The 16,947-nt window shown below is 49.7% G+C and overlaps 1 protein-coding gene and 1 pseudogene across 5 annotated transcripts in view; one reads left to right on the top strand and one right to left on the bottom strand.

Moving 5' to 3' along the window:
* The first annotated feature begins 4,628 nt into the window (after positions 1-4,628).
* LOC123928878 lies at positions 4,629-5,029 on the top strand (annotated as a pseudogene).
* Positions 5,030-14,684: 9,655 nt separating this feature from the next.
* HNF1B (HNF1 homeobox B) overlaps positions 14,685-16,947 on the bottom strand; it is a 52,096-nt gene continuing 49,833 nt past the window's right edge. For all 5 annotated transcript variants that reach the window (XM_045985617.1, XM_045985618.1, XM_045985619.1 and 2 more), the window contains one exon: positions 14,685-15,662. In XM_045985617.1, coding sequence (XP_045841573.1) covers positions 15,642-15,662 — 21 coding nt within the window. In that variant the 3' untranslated portion in view covers positions 14,685-15,641. The remainder of the gene's footprint in view (positions 15,663-16,947) is intronic.

Here is a 16,947-nt window from a genome sequence, read left to right as displayed (position 1 = left end):
TGAGTTCCCACCCCAGCTGGTTCCTTCACCAAATAATTTCCTCTAGTCATAATCACCAGCGACATTCCTTTCCAAGGATAGGATCTTCAAGTAAGCTTCAGCCCCTTTATAGATGAAGAAATGTGAGATCTAAGTGTTAAATCATGTCCTCGGGGTCATGCAGGCTATAAATGACAGAATTAGGATGTGAACCCAGCTCTGGGTGACTCGAGTGTCCCCTCAACTTCCCTTACACTGCAGTGCGTCTACTGTGGGGCCATCTCTTCAGAAAAAGCCTAGACACTCTCAGTATCCTCTTCCATAGGGGATGGAGAATGTGGGGGTGGGGGCATTCTTCAGGGAAAAAATCATCACCGTCATCATTATTACCAAAAGTCATCTTTGTCATTATTATTACCATCTTGTTAAAGGTCTACCAGTATGCTGGATGCTACAGTCTGGGAAGACTTTTCATGCCTCTTTGAGGATCCCTGAAAACATGAGTGTTTCATCATTGACCTGGCAGAAGGAAGTTAAAGGGTAAGTAAGGCTTCAGCAAGTCCTAAGATGGGTTTCTCCATTCCTTGTGCTGATTGGCTGGATTAATTTACTGTTTCTCATATACCATTCTCTGGTCTTGCATTCAGATCAAGCATAAACGTTTGCTTTCAGAATGTGAGTCAAGGGCGTGATTCCGAGAAAACCACAGGCCGGTGTCTGGGATCACTGGGCTATGCACATTCCCGAGCACACATACGTGTAGGGACACACGTATACACGGCATGGACAAGCACACACACACACACACACACACTATACCACCACGTTCGTGGCGAGCAATTCCTGGAACCAAGGGCTGCCTTCAAGTGAGCAGCTAGTGCATGGGGCTGCAGTTTCCATTCCTGGGGACAATTTTATGGCCAGTTCCACCAGCCTGTGGTGGGGTGGAGCCTGCCCTCTCAGACCGATTCCTGGCTGGGACAGTCCTTCCAGAGGTGTATCCAGGGGCCTTTCAGGCCTTCTCAACACATCCCCTGTCTGGGACTTGCAGGGCAGGCAGCTACAGTGCTCACTTCTCAGCCCCCATGGAAGGGTCCCATGCTCTCTGCTGCCCCCTCTGGCCAGCCGTCCTCTTGCAACAATGGAGGGATGCCTTCTTAGGTCAAAAGGGAAAGCAATATTGCTGCTCTGTGGCCAGGCAAACAAGCCGCTGGCTTTGAAGTCCCAGGGGGGATGTGCTCAGGCTGGAGTGGTGAGTCTGAAGGAGCTGCCTCCCCCAAGCCTGGCTGTTTGTTAACTCCACCCTCCCACCCAGGTCTGCTGCATTTGATGTTTCAGTGGGGAAGCTGGAGGAGGGAGGCCTGCTCCCGGGGTCCTCAGAGGGCTGTTTTCAAGCCTTGCTGAGTCTGCGGTCCTACTTGGGAGCTGAATGCAGACTCGGGGCTGAGTCCAGAGGAGGCCTGCCAGGGAAGTCCCTGCCCTTCGAGGTAGTCAGCTGGGGTGTGGCCAGGGGCAAACTGCAGAATGTGCTACTTCCCTTGGGCCATGTTTTTATTCAGGTGGCATCAGGTAAGAATGAACAGCAGGAGAAGACTGGAGGGAGAAAGAGGCACCTAAAGGCAGCATTGGGGCCTTCAGTGGCCACGGGCCCGCCATTGCCACTTACAGAGTCTCCTTCTTCCCTTCTCCCCTTGACCACCGAAGCAGCACAAGGCGGCCATTTTGCCTTTCCCCATTCTGCTGTGCCTCTGCCTCAGAAGCTCCAGGTATGACCAGAAACCCTACCCCCCTGGCCCCTCCCCCAAGCAATAAAATGCACTGAGTGAGGACCTCTGGGGGTGGGGAGAAACTTCTGGAGAGTAGAAACCTGGGTAAGACAGTGCTCCCCCTGGGCTGGCTCTCTGGGCTTGCCTCAGGATTTCACTGTGTTCCAAAGCAGGTTGACGGCCTTTCAGGCCTGAACCACAGGGAACAAGACAAGGGATCAAGCATTATTATTAACCGGTTCAATATCCTATATGAATATTGGCCATGAACAGCTTCCCCCGCCCCTGCCTCTCTCCTCACTCTTCCTGCTCTCCCTCCCCTCTGAACTCCTCTATTTGCTACATCCAGATGTGCACACTTCTGCCAGATTCTCCCCTCCCCACAATGCCCCTCTCTAGTCTGTCCCTGCCTTCCTGCCCCCCCTACTCCCCCCAATATTACGATTGAGAAAGAGCTTGTTGATAAGACCTGGAAATCTGGAGTTATAAATCCTCTTAGCACAGCTGCCCTGTCTCCATGCTGATGCTTGTGGTGCATCAGAAAGGAGGCTCACCTCCTTGTGACCCATCCCCTTCCTCCCCTGCGTTCTCCAATTGTCCTCTGCAAACATGGGCCAATGGGCCAATGGGAGGTAACTGTCTCAACAGGTGTGAGTCTGGTCTCACTTTCCTACAGGGTAATGGGGAGGTCACCCTCCAGCCCACCCGCTCTGGGCATTCCTGTGATTGTGGAAGGACAGCCAACGCCACTCTCCTTTTGGTTCCCCCCTGATTGCAGCTGTGGGAGGCCAAGCCCACCTCAATGGCTTTAGAGGTTTCTAGGTTAGCTGCTGGGCGCTCTGGCTACAGCACAGGAAGCGCTTGTACTGTCTGGGAGGGTAGCTTTCCCTGCTAAGCCACAAGCCCCTTGAGGAAAGAGAGTGTTTCTTATTTGTCATTGAATCTGTATGCCCAGCAGACTGCGCAGAACACAATTACTTGGTAAACGACTCAGAACTATCTGGTAAATTGCTGTCATACTCATCACCAGGAAATATTTCCTGGGGGAGTCTCATGGGCAAAGACCCTGCTAAGCAGGAGGCGGCACAAAGATTAATTAGACATCATTCCCACTTTCAGGGGCTTGCCCGGAGTCCGGGAGACCTAGAGGAGTTCCCTTGCCAGGAGGTCACAGGAGGGAGCTGGAACTGGGGGCCCCAGGGAATCTGCTTTGGTAACCAAAGTTTGACGAAGAGTAAACTTAAGCAGATAACCCCAGACCCAGACCCGGTTCACTGGGGATCTCTGCGTATTCAGAGTAGAGATATTAACTCACTGTCTAGCTTTTTCCTGTGTCATGTCAGTGTCCTCGTCTCAAAAAGGTGAATAAAAGTAAAAAAAAAAAAAAAAAGTAGTGTCTCTATTTGGAATGAATTCCTTAAGCTGGTAGTCTGGGCACAGAGGAAGTAAAACTTGCCCCCACCGCATGTTAGGTGGGTCTTGCGGTTAGGTTTGGGCTCCCCATGGATCAGCAGCCAGAGCTGCCACTGCCCTCAGGAGGAAGGAAGGAGGAGGTGCAGGTGTCTGTCTGGAGTTCAGCTCATCCTAACCCACCTTAACGGAGTGGCTTATCCGTGCTGGCCTCGGGAAAGAGAGGAAATGATAATGGGAGTGGAACTCCTCTTCTAGGACAGGCCATGGATGTCTCTGAGAACCTGGGAGAAGAAGGACAGCAAGCTGATCTCTCAGAATCCGAGGGTCAGCCCAGACGATGGGAGAGGCTGTTGCTGTAGCAATGCCATTGTCTCATCAAGGTCACCCGCTCTGCTTGGAGTGGGGGTCTAGCATCATGCATGGATGGTGGGGGTATCATCAATGGGTGGCATTTTCTGCACAGCTCTTTTAGGGGGGTGCTTCTGAAACTGTTTCTACTGAAGCCCCATTAATGGCAGAAAAGAGTGAATTCGTGCTTCGCAAGCGATGTAGGGTTTCAGATCACTGCAAACAGATTTCTTTGAAGCCCCGTATTTTATCTCAAAAATGTGTACAAATTTTGCACCATGATCATGCATTTGCTTTTATATTTAAAAAAAGATGCAGTTAAAATTACTTATTTCTGAATAAAATTGATGCCCAGAGAAGATGAGCTATTTTTCCTACGACTTTTGTGCTCTCTGTGGCTCACTGCCCTATGTCCCAGTTTGTGAAGCATGACTTTTAGGACGTCAGACCCATAAACACACACACCACATTCAGGGGTACCATCCTGAAGTGGGTCCCTGACCTACTTCCATGGCCATGCCCTTGATACCAAAACACTCCTCTGAGTTTGTCCTATGCTGCCCTGGCCACACACTCCTCCGGGCTGACCCACAGGACCATCCCTTCCCTTCTGGTCTTATCCTGGTTCTTCTTGCAGGACCTGGAGGTCAGGTGGCCTGTAACACTCTTCCCCAAATGTCTAGGGACAGTGACTCTAAACCTTTTTGCAGAACCAGGAATGGGCAGGGCAGGCAGTAGCAGCGTGAGCCCTAAGGGGCTTGAAAACAACTCCTAAAGGGGATACTTCAGGACCTAATTACCTAACAGGCTAGGAATTGCCCTTGTGCCCTTGGTGGGCTTTACTCTGTATCCCACCTTGCTTTCCCTGATATAACTGTTCCATCAGTAAAAGGAAACCAAGAATCAAGGCTGCTGTTTATCTGACAAGGTAGAAGCTCAGTGATCCGAAGTCCACTGTACGTTGTTATGGATTCAGGATATCAGTGGTTTTCAAATTTTAAAAAAATGCAACCCATTGATTTATTCATACCTGCATTTACACACGTGTTTATTCACTCTTGTGAAATAGTGGAGCTAGAACAGTGACCAAGAGGGACATGGTCTGGACCTCTTTAGGGCGACATGGCCACCCTTAGACCTCTGGGGAAGCCCAAGCTTGTTAAAAAGAGGACCAAGCCATTTGTCTGGCACCAGACAGACCAATATGTCAAAATTAAGTTCAACTGGTGAAAATCCAGCGGCATTGACAACAGGGTGCACAGAAGATTCAGCGACCAGATCTTGATGCCCAGCGATGGTAATGGGAGCAACAGGAAAACAAAGCACATACTGCCCAGTGGCTTCTGAAGTTCCTACTCCACAATGTCACGTGGAACAAATCTTACTGTGCAGAGATTGCTCACAACGTCTCCTCCAAGAACCGCAAAGCCACCGTGGAAAGAGCAGCCCAGCTGGCCATCAGAGTCACCAATCCCAATGCCAGGCTATGCAGGCAAGTAAATGAATAGACAGCTTATATGCATGTCATATTTATGTTAATAAAAGCCATAAAGCTACAAAAAAAGAGGAACTTACAAATGGCAGACAGAATTAAACAAATAATCTCCAAGGAAGTGAAAGAACCTCAGAGAGGGCCGGCCCAGGGCCTTCTGCAGCCTGCTAGCTGCTCCTGCCCCGGAATGTTCTGTTGGGAAGAATAAGTACACGAACAGCAGGTTCTGGACTAAGTCAGAGGCAACGGCGGATTTACCATCTGCATCTTCTCCTATGAAGGTAAGAAAACATAATACAGGATTCTCCTCTAAGTCTGCCCACCTGCCCAACTGTGCCAGAAAAATGCACCAAACCCTGGGTGTGCAAACACACTTGAGGGCAAGGAAATTCAGGATCTCACTGGATCCTCGCTTTGGAGCTGCAACACTTAGTAGCAAAGGAAGTCCCCCATTTCACAGATATATAAACTGAGGCCTCAGAGAAGGGAAGCAGTTCCTTCGTGCCCACCTACCCAGACCGAGATGGGGTCACCAAGGGGGTGGGTAGGAGTAGGCCGAGGAGGGTGTGACCCTTGATTCTAATGAGCAGTGCTGGGTTGGATGCTTCCAGCAACTTGCCAGACAGACCCCCACGGTTCTGGAGACACGGCCACTGCCCCTTATCTTCCCTCCCCGTAACAGGTGCAGATCTGATGGCTCCTGTGCAGAAAAGCTCTGGGCTCCGAACCTCAGCTCTGAGCTCGTGGGACAATGGACACATGGGCTTTGGAATGTATGCAAACAACCCATAGCCCTGTCCCCCTCCTCCCCAAAGACTGACCAATGACCCCTCTGCCAGCACCTGGATTGTTCCTAAGACACCCAGTGTAGCTTTGGCGACTGCCTGACAAAAGAGTGTCACACTTTTCTACCCTTCAGTCCTTCAGTACCTTCATCTGAACCTGTGCTACCACTGACAGGGGAATTCAACCAAATCTGGACTCAAGTTTGGCTGTCTAGCTAATCGTGTTTAGGGTCATCTACCTATGACATTAGGGCCTCTGCCAGAGTCCCTGCAAAGTCTGTGAGGTCTGCTAATTCCACCGCGAGTGAGGAATGTGTTTATTCCTCCATGGGGCAAAGATCCCCCCACTCGAAGTGACGCTGCCACATTGTGTAACCAGGAACATGGGCTGTTGCTGATGTAAACACATGGCCAGGGCCAGACTTGCCAGGAGCCCAGTCTCCTTTTCCCAGAGGTGTTTCTTATGAATGGTTGTGCCCAGTGAAGCAATTTCCTGCCTTGTAAACTTCTGCCCAGCAAACCACATCTCCTATCTACCACTGCCCGGCTCTGGGTCATAAAGCAATTCCCCAGAGACCAATCTGAGCCCGATCAAGAGTCCTTGAGTAACGAGAAAATTACCCTCCACCTGCAGACGTAATGACACTTTGCAAGCTAGTGGCTTTGCAGTTTCTGAACGTAAACATCACATGCCTTACCCCATGCCTTCCCTGTGCTCATCTGAGATGTGGGGTCCGCATATTTGATTTACAGACTCTGGTCCACTCCTTGGAGGTACTGGCTGGCTAGTGACCCATTACCTTGACCTGAGGACCTTGCAGCCTGGAGAACATATTTCACAGTGTCAGATCATCATTTACAGAACCAGGGCAAGAGAAGTTCAGGCAGGTGTCCCAGGCATGCAGAAGACAGAAGGTCTGGGCTCAGACAACAGTGGGAACTCATTGATTTGGACACTCATTTTGCATGTTGTGGTCCCTCGATGTGGAAAGTCTCCCCCATTCCCCCTCCATCTGGTGAACTGGCACTCATTCTTTATGACGTAGTTCAAGTGTCTTTCAAAGAAACTTCTCTGATTTCTATCTAAACAGAATTGCTTCCATTGTCCTACCACTCTGCCTTCTCACACCTACACACGACAGTTCAATCACCACTAATTTGTCTGTCTCCCCAGCCATGTTGAGAACACCCTCGGGGCGTCTTGGAACCCCTGATACCCACCGCAGTAAACCAGCTCAAAGTCAATGTGGAAGAGGTGTGTTAAATGAATGAGCGAATGGGAATCTATTACACGTCTCTCCACCATATTTAGATGCTTTGGGTAATGAAAACATACAAAGAATACAGTTAGAGGAATAAAGACCTGGGCTGGGCTTGTGAAGAAAGGTATAGCCTAGGAGTTCCATGCTTGAGAAGGTTGCAATCTGGTCATTTTCCCGTGGATGACAAGAATATTTGCAGATGAGGTATAGAGATTGGGCCCATGGAAAGATAGTAGTGATTTGTTGTTGGTTCTCCTTCTTGAGTGCCGTGGTCAGGAGCCAAAAGGGGTTCCAAGCTGGCCAAACTAGCCCTACTTAACTATTACACTAGCCATGAGACATTACCTAGGACCTCCATTTTTAATCTATTTCCTCCCTTATCCCCATTTATAGAAGTAATAACTGTGAGGAACATCTGGGTGGCTCAGTTGGTTGGGTGTCTTGACTCTTAGTTTTGACTCAGGTCGTGATCTCAGGGTCCTGGGATTGAGCCCTACATCGGGCTCCTCACCCAGTAGGAAGTCTGCTGGAGATTCTCTCTCTCTCCCTCTCTCTCAAATAAATAAATAATATCTTAAAAAGATAGTAAAAATGACTTGATCCTTCCTTTGAAGTCTGAGGAGTTTGAGATTGTGGTAGTGGTAGGTGGACATGGGTCATTTTCCAGACATCTGACTAGTAAACTCCATGACATACATGCACACATTCATTCATTCAGACATTTACTGAGCACCTAATAGGTGCCAGGTGCTGAAGGATGGGGTCCAAAAGGTGAACAAAACACCACATCTCAGGCGCGTGGGTGGCTCAGTGGATTAAGGCCTCTGCCTTTGGCTCAGGTCATGATCCCAGGGTCCTGGGATTGAGCCCCACATCGGGCTTCCTGCTCAGTGGGGACCCTGCTTCCTCCTCTCTCTCTGCCTGTCTCTCTGCCTACGTGTGATCTCTGTCAAATAAATAAATAAAATCTTAAAAAAAAAAAAAAGCAAAAAACACCAAGTCTCTGTTCCCATAGAACTTAGACCCTAGTCGGGGGGAGACAGGGACAGTGGGGTTAAGGCCCAGACTGGAGGTTAATAATGAACACTTATTTCATTTTCTCTATACTTTCTCTATACCAGGGAAAGGACTTGAGGCACCCTGCATCTCCTTTCATCCTCATGACAACCTTATTTGCAGATATGGAAACAGAGAGCCTAAGTGGACGTCCCAAGATCACACATCTAGTAAGTGGCAGAGCCAAGATTTGAACCTAGATTTTTACTGCCCACCAGCCTGAGCTCTCCACCACAACTTTATACAGCAGCAGCAAATGTTTATTAGATGAACAAAGAGGTGGGTGAATGGTTAACCCTAACTACAGTGGTAGCCTGTTGCTTTGCTTCCGTGATACAAACGTGAGTGTAAGTTTTTCATTTACTTATTAAGTCAAGCTTCTCCCAAGTATGGCTCCTGCCGAAAGCAGATTTCCTGAAGATTGAGAAACAAGCACCTTTCTCCTGACCATTCATGTTTCCTGGGCAAGGCGATCTGTTTTAGGGATATGACTTTTTTTCTTTTGGTTTTATTGAAAAATAATTGACATATAAAACTGTATAAGCTTAAGGCATGTAGCATGGTAATTTGATTTATACGTATTGAGAAGTAATTACGAATTTTAAAAAAACATTTATTTGTTCGCAAGACAGAGAGAGAGCAACCAAGGGCGGGCGTAGGGGGAGGGGCAGAGGGAAAGGGAGAAGCAGACTCCCCACTGTACAAGGAGCCTGGCGGGACTCGATCCCAGGACCCAGGACACGCTGGGATCATGACCTGAGCCAAAGGCAGACGCTTAACTGACTGAGCCACCCATTCCATTAAAATCATGAATTTTAATTGAGAAAGTTGTACAAAAGCAACTATCACCTTAAGTTCTCTTCTGGGTTTGCGGCAGAGTCTCTGGCTATAGGATGATGCCCAAATATAGCAGGTCTTAATTCCTGGAAGGTGTAAATGTTACCTTAAAAGGAAAAAAAGAGTCTGTGCAGATGTGATTTAAGGAGACTTAGATAATCCAGTGGGCCCTGAATGTGCTCACAGGTATCCTTATGAGAAGGGGAAGGGGGAGATTGGACGCTGCAGAGAAGGGGACAGGACCTCGGCAGCGGGGGCTGGGGATGCTTCCACCAGAAGCTAGAAGAGGCAGGCAACAGAGCCTCCCCTACAAGCTCCAGAGGGTGCATGACCTGCCAACATCTTGGTTTTGGCCCAGTGGTACTGCTTTTGGACTTCTGGCCTCCAGAGCTGCGAGAGAAGAGATTTCTGGTATTTTGTGACAGCAGCCACAGGAGACAAATATAGTCTCTCACAGGGATCCCCTGATCAATGACTCCTCCTCCTTCCCCACCCCCTTTCTTGGATATTTGTTTCGTCCTAGTACCCATCCACACCTGGCATAGTATACGTCTGTGTATCATCTTTGGCTCCTCCCAGTTGAACATCCATAGGAAAAGGGACTTTTTTTTTTTTTTAAAGAGAGAGAGAGCAAGTGGGGAGGGGCAGAGGGAGAATCTCAAACAGGAACCACACTCAGTGCAGAGCCTGATGAGGGGCTCAACCTCAGGACCCTGAGATCTTCATTTGAGCCGAAATCAAGAGTTGGACACCCAACTGACTGAGCCACCCAGATGCCCTGAAAGTGACCCTTTTTTTCATGGTTTTCCTCCCCTATGCCTAGAAGAGCATGCAGCACATAGTAAGTACTCAATGAACATCAGTAGGATGAATGCCTGAATGTCGTGTTATTGCCCCTGGAGAGCTCCGACATCGCATCAGGGTCAGATGATAGCAGGCACAACCCCACAACCTGCTACCAAGTTGCTTCCTAAACGCCACTTTAAAGAATATCTGAGGTATGGGGTGCCTGGGTGGCTCAGTGGGTTAAAGCCTCTGCCTTCGGCTCAGGTCATGATCCCAGGGTCCTGGGATTGAGCCCCAAATCGGGCTCTCTGCTCAGTGAGGAGCCTGCTTCCCTTCCTCTCTCTCTCTGCCTGCCTCTCTGCCTACTTGTGATCTCTGTCAAATAAATAAATAAAATCTTAAAAAAATATATAAAGAATATCTGAGGTAGAGTCTATGGTCTGGCAACCCTGTCTCATATTCTATATCAGTCGATATTTCCTCCTTTGTTCAGCCCCCAAACCTAGCAACCACCTTCTGCGCCTCTTTCTCACACTCCACATGCAAACCACCAGGAAATCTTAGTGCCTGCAAATCCTCTCCCTTCAAGAGGACATCCATCTGTTCACCTGCACCACCACCCCGGCTCTCAGGCTGACGACAGCAACAGCTTCTGGTTTTCTGCTGTCACTCTTGGCCTCTCCCTACAACTCAGCGGCCAGAGGGATCCTCTGAAAACAGACGTTCTATCTTGTCCCTGCTCTGTTCATAATGGGCAGCTTTCAGCTCCCTCAGGGTAAAAGCCGGGTCCTCATGGCAACTTACAGCAGTCCCTTCAGGTGGCGACTTACAGCAGTCCCTTCAGGTGGCGACAAGGTCCTTGTCACTTGTCATGCCTCACACCTGCTCTCTTCCCTGACCCACAGTTCTGTCACGCAGCTCCAGCTCCTCTACCCTCCCTGTTGGATCTTTCCTAGTTTTTGTCATCACACACCATTCGGTTACTACTTGTCTCCCCCACCAGAATGAACTTCAGGAGGAGGAGAACTTTTTTTAAGTAATCTCTATGCCCCAAGCAAGGCTTGAACTCACCATGCTGAGATCAAGAAGTCACACGCTCCATCAACTGAGCCAGCCAGCCCTAAGGGGGGAAGGATTTTTATGTATTTGATTCACCAATGTATCTTCAGGGTCCAGAACAACGGCGCTCGGCACACAAGGGTATCAGTAAATATTTCTTGAATAAATAAACGAGAGACGTTATTTTGGACTAGATGATGTTTCCAAAAGCAAAGAGATACGCGGAAGATCTTACAGTAGCTCAGGAAATCAGGCACGTTTTCTTATACTGGAATCTGTCTTTAAAAAAAATTATCTTTCTCGGGGCGCCTGGGTGGCTCAGTGGATTAAGCCGCTGCCTTCGGCTCAGGTCATGGTCTCAGGGTCCTGGGATCGAGCCCCGCATCGGGCTCTCTGCTCCGCAGGGAGCCTGCTTCCTCCTCTCTCTCTCTCTCTCTGCCTGCCTCTCTGCCTACTTGTGATCTCTCTCTCTGTCAAGTGGATAAATAAAAAATCTTTAAAAAAAAAAATTATCTTTCTCTTTTAATCCCTTTTGTAACTGAGAATAATTGAATATAATTGGCTTATTAAGGTTGTCTGCATAATAGGGCATAGAAGAGAAACCTGCCTTTTGGGAATGCAACAGTATTAAGAAAATTAATAGGTGAAGACTGTAAAGAAATATCTCGTTTGTGTTGTGGATCTGTTGGCGTAAACATACACGTGTGGACTGTGGGAAAACCACTGTGATGATTCCTGCTTTTGTTGTTAACCGCCCCCCCCCCCCCACCTTCTGCACTTTCCCTTAGAATGTGTTTCCTCTCTCTCTGTGCCCACAGCACTGTAAACACACCCAGGAAAAAATGGTCATTCAGGTGTGTGTGAAGTCCTGCATACCCCAAAGATTCATTTAAAAAATACGGTCATGTTATAAATCTTGGCTGACAATCTAGTATTTGCCTAGTAAGAATGACCTCTGCACCATAACTGGGGGCAGGGAGAGGGGGGAAGAGAGGGACAGGGAGGGAGAGGGAGAGGGAGGGGAGGGAGTGGAGAGGGGGAGGGGAAGGAGGGAGAGCTGGAGTGGGAGGGGCAGGCTTTATACAATTTGCTTCAGCAGATTACAGCTTCTCATGAATATTCAGCCAACATGAATAGCAAATGAATATTCAACACCCAATTGTTTGAGGCAATTGGGGTGTGTTTGAAGTATTAAAACATGGCCACGTCTTATGGCACTGCACTGGCCATCTTATATTTGGGAGGTTTCCATGGTGTAATGGGTTTGAATGAATTCCTAATTCAAAGGGGACACATCAGCCCTGAGCTTCCTTGGGAAGGCGTCTGCTCCTGTTTCCTCCTGACCCACGCCATTCCTTGCTCTGGGCAGTCCTCCTCCACGGCCCCCACCTACTTTGGTCTGCCCCCCACCCCCACACTTCCTGCAAAGTCACTGCGTTTTACCTTCTTCTTTCCCTCAGGAGACAAAGACTCCCGTCAGCCAAGCCTTCACCCTTTCCTCAGACCTCCCTCCCGGACTCATCCTTGGTTCTCTGCTGGAATTGCTCCTTTTCCGCAGAAAGGAACAGCATCAGTTTCCCGGGAATTTGGTGGTTTTCTTGACCAAGCATCAAATTTGTGATGAGAAATATCTAGAAATAGTTGGGGCGCCTGGGTGGCTCAGTGGATTAAGCCGCTGCCTTCGGCTCAGGTCATGATCTCAGGGTCCTGGGATCGAGCCCCGCATTCGCTCTCTGCCCTGCAGGGAGCCTGCTTCCTCCTCTCTCTCTGCCTGCCTCTCTGCCTACTTGTGATCTCTCTCTCTGTTAAATAAATAAAATCTTAAAAAAAAAAAAAGAAATATCTAGAAATAGCAACAAAGGCCAGAAGCCTGCAGGAGAAGTCACGTGGGATGACAGGACACTAACATAATGTAGCAGGCACACGGGCCTCCAAGGGCTTGGCAGGTATCCACTCATTTACTCCTCAAACAACCTTATACAGGAGGAACTATTATCATCACTCAATTTTATGCAGGAGGACAATGAAGACGGGGCTAAGGGCAGGTGTTAAGAGATTCTAATCAAGGCATTCTGTCTCCAAAAGGAGTATCAAAGACTTGCCCCCCCACCAGCTGGGGGCCAAGAGCTGAGATTCCCTGGTTGTCAGCATTGTGTTCTTATCCACCTGAATCTAGCAGCTACCCTCCCCCCCCCATTATCTCTGCCTTTTTTGGGGGGAATACTCCCCTGTCCGGCATGGAATAGGTTAAGGCAGGTCTTCAATACTGATTTCATTCCTTGTCCATGGGTGTTAAAATGGTATCTGCTTCCCCATGGCTCACCCTAGAAAATGACAATGGTCATGGAAAAAACAGGTCCATCGGTCTGTTAGTCTAGGCTCCAGGTGTAAGGAGAGAGCCTGGAAATGCCAGTGGAATTGGATGGATGGAATGGAGGAAGAATGGGGGTTTTCAGTTGCAAGTGAATGTTCGGCATGGAGAATTCCACATGAAGCCTATGTGGTGACCCCCGTGCCCCGCTTGGAGCCAGTGGAGGAGGTCCACTTTATTCAGAAGGAAGGTGTCAACCTTGCCAGCATTGTTTCCTGTGCGTCTTGGTTTCTTTAGGGTTTGGTAAGGAAAAGTCCCCGGAGACTTGCCCCATCCATCCATCCTTGCTCCTCCCAGCCTCCAGCTCTGCCCCCATAATCTCTTGGATGAATAAGGCCTTCTCGGGGGGGGGGGGGGGGGGGGGGAGGGGGGGTCCTCAGGGTCATTGCAACAATGCAAGATCGGAATCTGTCAAATGCAGATACTTGCATGAAAGAAACATGAGTCCAGATACAGGGTTCCAGCTGAGGCTGGGGCTTGAGGCCTGCAATCCATTCTTCTTCGAACTCCCAGGAGACATCTAATAGGACATCCCAGCTAGTGACAGGGGATCTTGGCCTCTCTTGGCCTGTGATGCTTGGCCTTGGCCCCCACTCCTCTCTACCCAACCTTGAGTTTTCTCTTGACCCCTTCGGCTCCAATTACATTGCCTAGAGGAGCCAGGAACCAGAGGAGGTTGGCATTTCCCTATCCAGCTGTCCCTGTCCTGGGTACCCAGCAGAGTAGGTTCTCCTTAAATCTGCACAGCTCCCTGTGAAAAGCGTCTTCCCCTGCTCTGGGATTTTGAAAAACCTGTTTCTTGGGGCTTGCTCAGCAGAATTCCCTGGCCCACACCTTGCCTGGGAAACACTCAGAAGAGAAACAAGAAACCACACGCGGGTAGGGTCTACGCTGTACAAGAGGACACAGCAAAGTTGGATGGATACATCCTCTTTCTTCCTGGAGTCAACACTGGATTATTTGTAGCAAAGTTCCTGTAGGTGAAGAGTCCAGGCCTTTGGCTTTTCTCCTTCCGGACTCTTTGTGCTCATTAGCATCCTTGCCAGAGGGGGAAACCAGGCAGGAGGCAACACTCACAGGATCCCGTTCTAGTGACTAACGGCTCTACAGAAGGAAGGAAAGCCTAGGGTTAATGCTTAGGAGGTGGCAGAAAAAGTTACCCACAGGGTTTCCATTCTTCCTGCTTTTTATCAGTTCCTATGACCAAGAGTCACCAAGAGCTGGCTCTGTTCCTTCACTATGACCTTCACCTAGGACTTCACCTTCACCTATGACCAAGGTGTTGCCTCCCGCTGGGCCAGAGCCCCTCGGAGTGGCTTGTCGAGCCTGGTTGGGGGAATCAATGCTTACCTTAGCGGTACAGCCCGCACGGAGACACTGGGACACGCGGCCACGAACCCAGTGGAATACATGGAAAATTAGCCCAGTGCAATACATGGAAAATTCCAAGGGGAGCTGGGGCCGGGGGTTCTTGCTGGAACCTTGGCAGAGGAAGCATCAGAGACAGAGATATGAGACCCTGGGCAGTGATAAAATAAATGGTTTTAATGGGAGGCTTTCGGAGAGGGTGACGCTTTCCTGTGCTATCAAGCAGCCAGTTTTCCTGCCTTGCAGTGTCTCGGTGGTGGGCTGGCAGAACCCCCGGGCCCCACCGGAAGCTAGGATATTAGTCTGACGCCATGTTCAGCCCCTCCAGGATCCAGAGTTGTGTCTCCACAACAGGAGATTGGAGTCAGCTGGTGGTCAGTCCCACACAAACATCCTGGTGTCTGTCCAGGCCTGAAGGAAAGGGGCAGGAGCTTTCACTTCCGACTCGGGCTGTTCCTCCATGGGGGGAGGGGGTGGGGGGATAGGGGGCCAATCACTTGGAAAATTCAACTCCAACCTTTACAAAGAGAACTAATAGACACTTCAGTATTATATACAGGGCTGGGGGGGCGGAGGGAGCGGAGGGGAAATTGCACTTAATTACAGTAGGTTATAGTTTACACCCATTGGAGAAATTTACTTCTTCAAAAGAAATCTCAAGATCAGCTGGGATGGGGTTGGGGGGTGCGGGAGGCTGCTGATATTTACAGTGTGTTTGGCTCAGTTCAATAGCACGTGTCCTCCTCATTTCAGTAACAGATTCAAGTTTTTTTTTCGCATCGGTTTGTTCGATGAAAGAGCACGACGTAGGCACGACAGCTTTCTCTCTTCCTCCTCCGTGGTTTCTCGCCTCCCACCCTTGGGCCGGATGGGAGTACCTGCCGTCTTGGGAGAGGCATGGCGACAATACTGCATAGAAGGGGAGGGAAGTTGCACTCTGGGCTGCGCCTCCCAGCGGGCTGTCTTTGTCCGAGGTGCCAGCAGGATGGCAGGTAGGCAGGGACCTCTCTCGAAGGTGCTTGTCAGGCCACTGGCCTTTTCCGTGACAGCTGCCCAGAGGGGGACGGTGTAGAAAACAGGGTCCTTGTTGCTGTGCACAAAGTAAGTGATGGGTGGGCATCACCAGGCTTGGAGGGGACACTGCAGAGAGAGGAGAGAGAGCTCAGCGGTGTGCATTCAGCAGGGACACCACTCTTTTGGCTTCTCCAGGGGAGCCGAGACCCTGCTCGGCCAGCTGTGGGCTGAGGACTCAGTGGCCGCTTGGTGCCCCAGCGTTGGTCCTAAAGCACGCTCCCTTTAGGGAAACTCCCGAGCCAGGTTTCCCAGCCCCTTCAGAAGGCAGCAGCAAACTGTTGCGGACCTTGAAATAGTCATAACTCGCTGACCTTTGTCCTCAAGTCAAGCTCCTCTTTCTGGGAGTGTGTGGTTGCAACAGCAGCTGGATGGAAGCTCTTGGCTCTCGTGGAAGTAAGGGTCCTCTTCCTAACACCTCTATGGGCAGGGGTCACCTACACCACTGATCCCCACACTTTAACGGCCCTATGAATGCTGGAGAGCCTGTGAAAAGGTGGATACCGATTGAGTGGGCTTGAGGTGGGCGGAAGCACCTGCATTTCTAATCAGCTCCCAGACTGGGCCAGAGCTGCCGATCTACTTAAGCACATGAGAATATCGCCATTTGCTCAAACGACCCATCAGGGAAGGCATTTGGGAAGCTGCAAAGTGCTTTCTGCAGGCTTGTTCCTATTAAGACAAGAACTCTGGCTGATGGCTTCTGATGCCAGACTTCCAGGTGGGCAGGGAGGCGGGGCAGGAGACTCCGGAATGGATGGAGAAACCCTCCAAGAGGAGCCACACGGCCCCTTCCTGGGGCAGCCTCATGCAGCCTCAGCTGTCATGGAACATCATTCCCGTCCTTTTCTCTCCTTTCTTGCTTCCATCTATCTCTTCCTTCCCTTTCACTTGTTTTGGCATCTAAAGGGAAAGTCTTCTCTGTCTTTGGCTTAATGGCTCCTTCTCTAAAAAGACTGTTCCTTCGGGGCGCCTGGGTGGCTCAGTGGGTTAAGCCTCTGCCTTCAGCTCAGGTCATGATCTCAGGGTCCTGAGATGGAACCCCGCATCGGGCTCTCTGCTCAGTGGGGAGCCTGCTTCCCCCTCTCTCTCTCTGCCTGCCTCTCTGCCTACTTGTGATCTATCTCTCTCTCTCTCTCTCTCTGTGTCAAATAAATAAATAAATAAATAATCTTAAAAAAAAAGAAAAAGATCGTTCCTTCAACACTCAGGAGCTTACATGTGCATAAATGCACACACACACACGTGGGCATGCGCACACACCCCTATCATTACTACTAAAGGCCTATTTTCACATTATTATCCCATTAACCAGTGCTCCCAGCCATACTCCTGTACAAGGTTGCCATTACGC

This window comes from Meles meles, chromosome 18 (genome assembly GCF_922984935.1).
Source record: "Meles meles chromosome 18, mMelMel3.1 paternal haplotype, whole genome shotgun sequence".
In the NCBI taxonomy this organism is placed as follows: Eukaryota; Metazoa; Chordata; class Mammalia; order Carnivora; family Mustelidae; genus Meles; species Meles meles.
Note: the sequence above shows the minus strand (reverse complement) of the source record. Positions and strands in the feature narration are given on the sequence as shown.